This window comes from Carex rostrata, chromosome 9 (assembly GCF_964058835.1).
Source record: "Carex rostrata chromosome 9, lpCarRost1.2, whole genome shotgun sequence".
NCBI lineage: Eukaryota > Viridiplantae > Streptophyta > Magnoliopsida > Poales > Cyperaceae > Carex > Carex rostrata.
Window position 1 is genome coordinate 5,742,276 of NC_135926.1, and position 5,812 is coordinate 5,748,087.

At 36.3% G+C, this 5,812-nt stretch overlaps 1 protein-coding gene across 1 annotated transcript; it reads left to right on the top strand.

Moving 5' to 3' along the window:
• The first annotated feature begins 841 nt into the window (after nucleotides 1-841).
• Nucleotides 842-4,364, top strand: LOC144559091 (transport inhibitor response 1-like protein). Its single transcript, XM_078308035.1, has 3 exons — nucleotides 842-1,557; nucleotides 2,277-2,796; nucleotides 3,258-4,364. The coding sequence occupies exons 1-3, from the start codon at nucleotides 1,022-1,024 to the stop codon at nucleotides 4,026-4,028; spliced, it is 1,827 nt and encodes a 608-aa protein (XP_078164161.1). The 5' UTR covers nucleotides 842-1,021; the 3' UTR covers nucleotides 4,029-4,364.
• The last annotated feature ends 1,448 nt before the right edge of the window (nucleotides 4,365-5,812 follow it).

The window sequence follows — 5,812 nt, forward strand, 5'->3', positions numbered from 1 at the left end:
TCTTTTTGTACTTTTTTTTCCAATCATTGCTGGCGCTTCATTTTTTTCCCCTCCAATATATTTAGTATCTTTTTCCTATTGTTTTTTCTTTGATTTAGTTGTAACTGGCGCTTCATTTTTTTCCCCTCCAATATATTTAGTATCTTTTTCCTATTGTTTTTTCTTTGATTTAGTTGTAAGATTTGATATACATTTGTAACATTTGTTCATAGGTATTATTATATATATTTTTTTATATTCATCAAGTCATTTGGTCAACGTCAAGTTCGTGTGAAGATGATCCAAACGAATAAAAAATTATCCATGAAAATTTCAATATTTATCAAACAGTTTCAACTAAACATCAGATCGTTCCTGATTCCTTTTTTATATTAGTTTGAAACTCCACCCATTGTAATTCTTCTAAAATTTCACTAAATTTGAAAACTTCGGCTAATTAAGTATAAAATTTAAATCTCATTTTATAATAATTAATAATTTTAAATTTTTAAATAACTTTTAGATGATTTTATAGAATAAATTTCATCATAGGTCACTAAACTTTGTTATTTGTCACGAATTGATTACTCAAGTTTGATTTGTCCATTTTTAGTCACTCAACTTTATTATTTGTTCATTTTTAATCACTCAACTTTGTTATTTGCCTCAATTAAGTCTCTCTATACTTTTTCATTCAACTTTATTATACTTTTTAGTCCTTTTTAGTCACTCAAATTTTATATTCCTTATAAACAATGGATGAATTATTTAATATGCCATTCGGTCCATTTTGAGTTTATAAACCAAGTCGAATCAAAATATATTTTTTCTTTCTACCCCTCAAATTTCGATGAGGCGAACCGAACCACCAAACATCTCTCTCTAGATCTCATCTTTCATTTAAACTCCATTATCTGTACCACATCTCTGTACTAGCTAGCACCTTTCAGAGATAAATACACCGAAGCAGAGCCTAAAAGAAAGACAAGCACTGAAGCAGGGAAAAAGAGAAAGAGAGCAACTTCAACTCCGAACAGTAGACATGTCAGAGGAAGAAGAAGAGGACTCCGACAAAGTCCGCCGCTCCGCCACTAACTCCGCCGCATCGGCTCCACCTTTCTCCGATCAAGTGCTTGAAAACGTGCTCGAGACAGTTCTCCAGTTCATCTCCTCGCCACGCGACCGCAACGCATGCTCACTCGTTTGCCGTTCGTGGAACCGTACCGAATCCTTGACCCGACAACACTTAGTGGTTGGGAACCTCTACTCGGTCGACCCGACTCGCGCTGTGACCCGCTTCCCATGCATCCAGTCCCTCTCTCTGAAGGGTCGGCCCCGGTTTGCAGATTTCGGATTATTTCCGCCTGGTTGGGGAGCTGGGTTTACTGCTTGGGCTAAGGCGCTTGTGGATGGTCTCTGCGCTGGATTGGTAAAGAAGTTGGTTTTGAAACGGGTCACGGTTTCAAATTCGGATCTTGATCTTATCGGGCAGCGTTTGCCGAACTTCAGCGAGTTGACATTGATTTGTTGTGACGGGTTTGGCACGCCTGGTCTGGGTGCCTTAGTGGAGAATTGCAAGTATTTGACTCTCTCTCTCTCTCTCTCTGATACTCTTGGATTTTGATACTTATTTGCTTCTCTTTTGATGCTCTGTTTTGTGGAACCTAGCATCCCAGGAACTCATGTTTTATTTTCTTTTCCGCGATGCTATTAGATTTCGGTTGGTATTTTGAAACGGTGGTACGTTGGGATGTTTGGTAAAAGAGAAAATGATAACATTGATTTAGTGTGATTCAAAAATATTTCTATTCCACACTTGGAGATAAAACTGTATTGGTTGTACATTCCTTATTTCCTACTTGATTTTCAAATCTTTTGTTGACCATATACTGTTTTCTTTTCCTGGAACTGTACCGCAAATACAAAATAACCAAAAGTTTGTATGGATTCAGATTGGACCAAGATGGTAATCTCCCGTTAAAGTGTTTTGTTGAGATTGTGACCTTTATTTGATTTATCATCAGGTCCATCTTCCTCAAAAAAAAAGAAAGAAAAGCAACCAGAGTGCAGACATAAAATTCTTATTAAGTATTATTGGAAAATCGACCAATTTCTATTAACATAATGTAAGGATCAATTAAATATCCAAAGCAAAAGAAAAATAGGAAAGCTGATCCATGTATCATGCCAACCAATATTTTAACTAAACACTCTACAAAGCTAACAAGAAACAGTATGTAGATGTTTCTTATTTTATCCTCTCCCATTTAATAAAATAAGCTGTTTTCTCTTCTTAGGCAATTATGCGTTCTGGATCTCATTGACAGTGACATAGAAGATGACAATGCTGACGACCAAGCTCTCGTTGACTGGATCTCAAAATTTCCCAAGACCCACAATTGCCTTGAATCTCTCTCCTTCGAGTGTGTCCCATACCCTGTCAACCTTGGCTCTCTTGAATCTCTTGTAGCCAGGTCAACCAACTTATGCCGACTCCGAGTTAACCCCCACATTTCGATTGGCCAGCTATGTCGTCTCATGTTGCGAGCCCCGCAGCTAACTCATCTGGGTACAGGAGTGTTTTGCTCTCCTATGAATGAGGATGAAGAAGTGGAGGTCGAGGAAGTCGAGGCAGTTTTTGGGTCTATGAAGGCTCTCATTTGTCTTTCTGGGTTTAGGGATTTAAAAGCCGAGTTATTACCCGCAATTTACCCTGTTTGTGGGCAACTTACTTCACTTAACATGAGCTACACTGAGATTTCTGCTGAGCAGCTAAAGCCTTTGATTCGTCATTGTCATAATCTCCAAATATTTTGGGTAAATCCATATTCTTATTTAATATTTGAAGTTTCAAAGTTTAAAAAACTGCAACAGAACTTTATTTGACTTATGTATTTAAGAAGAAAAGGTTAGTTGATACCTAGATGTTGCTCAATTAGAGTATATCATTAAACATAATTAGCTAGCATGTTAAAAATAAATGTAGCTGCACAACTCTTTTACATGTAATTTTTTTTCGAACAACCATAGCTGCATGGAGTCATGGAGTAAGGCAGAATATTTCTCAGTAGGGTCATTTGGGCAATATAATTGTGTAATGTAAATGTGGGTTGGATTCATCTAGCATTAGCTAAGCCTGGTTTAGATGGCTTGGATGTGTTTTGCCATGTAGTAGATTAGTTTAAGACCAGAATGTGAAGTTGAATTGAAGGGTTTAGTGTGAATTTGAATACATCTGTAATTTTAATGTGAATTTTCCTTTTAACATCATTTTGTAGGCCCTTGACACAATTGGAGACGAGGGTCTGAAAGCAGTAGCCTCAACATGCAAAGACCTTCGCGAATTAAGGGTCTTCCCACTAGACCCCACAGAGGAATCTGAGGGGTCAGTATCTGACTTGGGGTTGATATATATCTCGGAGGGGTGCCGCAAGCTTCAATCGATCCTTTACTTTTGTCAGCGTATGACCAATGCTGCAGTAATCTCCATGTCTGTCAACTGTCCTGATTTGACCATCTTTCGCTTATGTATAATGGGTCGCCACAAGCCTGACCACTCCACTGGCGACCCCATGGATGAGGGTTTCAGTGCCATTGTCATGAATTGCAAGAAATTGCGTCGCCTTGCAGTTTCAGGTCTCTTAACAGATCAGGCTTTCGGGCAATTTGGTAAGTACGGGAAGACTATTCGTACCCTCTCGATTGCATTTGGTGGGGACTCTGATTTGGCGCTGAAGCATGTTCTAGAAGGATGTTGCAATTTGCAGAAATTGGAGATCAGGGATAGTCCCTTTGGTGATGCAGGCCTTTTAGCGGGTATTGGACACTTCTATAACATGAGATTTGTTTGGCTCAATTCATGTAGGCTTACTGTGAGGGGTTGTAGGGAAGTGGCTAGGAGCTTGCCACATATGGTTGTGGAAGTGATTGGAGATCCTTTTATTGGGAGCCCGAAATTGGAAGATGATGAGCCAGTTGACAAGTTGTACATGTATCGATCTCTTGCAGGGCCGAGAGATGATGCACCACAATTTGTCAAGATATTATAGGGAGTTACATGTAGGATAATTTGGTTGAGTCATTTTTCGGTACCAACCGGTTAATGGGGTAATGGAATTGGTTTGTTGGATTTAGGTGGACGGGTCATTAACTTAGATGTTTTATTAGGAGGGTGAATTCATATATACATAGAGAGAGGGAGAGAGATTATTGTTTTGTTTAAGATTTTTTGGGTTTTTTTCTACAGCAGAGGTCCTTCTGAAGGGGTTTTTTCAACAATAATTTTTTAAAATATTCTTTGTTGCATGATAATTGAGGAACCCCTCAAATTTTGTCATCTCGGTCTTTAATTAGGCTTCGAAAATAATATTTTTATTTTATGCTAATGCTTTGCATTGTACTAGGAGTACTTATTTTTGTAACTAAGTTTGAAATGTCTTGGAATCTTTTTTATTTGGTCATTCAAAATCTGGCTGTTCAGTATCTTATGCTTATCTTTTGAACTTACGCGTTAGTCAATTTAAATTTTATCGTTCGGATAATTGAAAAGAGAAAAATCGCAGAGTGACATGCTTGACTGATTCTAAGTTGTGATTGTATGTGTTCTTAATTAATTCTAAATTTATTTGTTTTTTTGTTTAAAAAATTATTTTTACAATTTTTTAGCTTATGAATGCACGCATTCAAGCAAAGCTCAAAAGATTATAATACATGCTTTTAAAAAATATGTATAGAATTATCAAACTTACTAAAACAAGGTATTAATGTTAAAAACTTCAAAAAACCTGAATTGACAAAATTTTGCAATAAATTCCATATTACATGAGAATATATCTATGTTTAATAAGCCTACAAAAAATATGTGATTTTTTTCTTCTAATTAGGTTATGTAGCTGCATGGTAAGGATTTTAGAGGTTATGTGGCAAAATTATGTAAGATATTTTTGTTGCGGAGTAAATTTTGAATCATGAAATAAAAGAGGGAAAGGTAATGATGATTAGGAGCGTGGGCATGGTCGCAATCTATCTATGAAAGGTGAATATATCACTGAATATATTATAGAATCAAGAGTTATACAGGTCACTATCTCTTTGTATGGACCATTCGATTTGAAAGGAGGAAATATCCAAAATGTGTCAATCTTCTCTCATTATCTTTAGCAGTATTCACAGATCTGCATATGGACTATGGAGTACAGCTGATGTTGTTGCTCTCTCTCTCTTTATTTGGACCGAGAGATGATTGCTTCTGTATTATAAATGATTGCTTGATTTTGCCTTGGTTGTCCTACCTTGCCGGGAGTCCGCATCATCTGTATTAACTCAAAAAAAGCATCTTTTGAGCTAACACGTCTCCGTCATCTGATTTTAAACGGAATGAATCCAACTATAGTTTATAATTCAAGAGTTCTTTAATATTAATTTGGATCTAGTCCGTACAGATTTTAAAACAGATCGGATGGTTCAGATACATTAACTCAAAAGATTATTTTTTGAGTTAATGCAGAGGATACGAATTTCCTAGCCGGGGTCATCTCTGCTGAGTCCTTTCCTCATTTAATTTATGAACAATCAATTTAGATAAAAAATATTAAATCAGTAAAAGAAATTGTATGCAAAGGAGATGTAAAGCAAGTATTATTATATTAAATTTACTAACCAAATTCAGACTATGAACTCATATCCCTAATTATAGAAGTCTATTAAGTTTATAATGAAACATTATTATTTTGCTTAAATAAGAACTTCATTAATTCCAGCACCATTTGAATGCATAGTACGGATATTAACCTTGCCTCTAGTTTTTAAAATGGGATCGACTAATTATCCCCCA

Excerpts from the sequence above, each read along its gene's own strand:
- LOC144559091 (XM_078308035.1), top strand. The coding sequence starts at position 1,022 with ATGTCAGAGGAAGAAGAAGAGGACTCCGACAAAGTCCGCCGCTCCGCC. Across the intron at positions 1,558-2,276 it reads GCCTTAGTGGAGAATTGCAA|GCAATTATGCGTTCTGGATC; the intron begins GTATTTGACTCT and ends TTCTCTTCTTAG. Across the intron at positions 2,797-3,257 it reads ATAATCTCCAAATATTTTGG|GCCCTTGACACAATTGGAGA; the intron begins GTAAATCCATAT and ends ATCATTTTGTAG.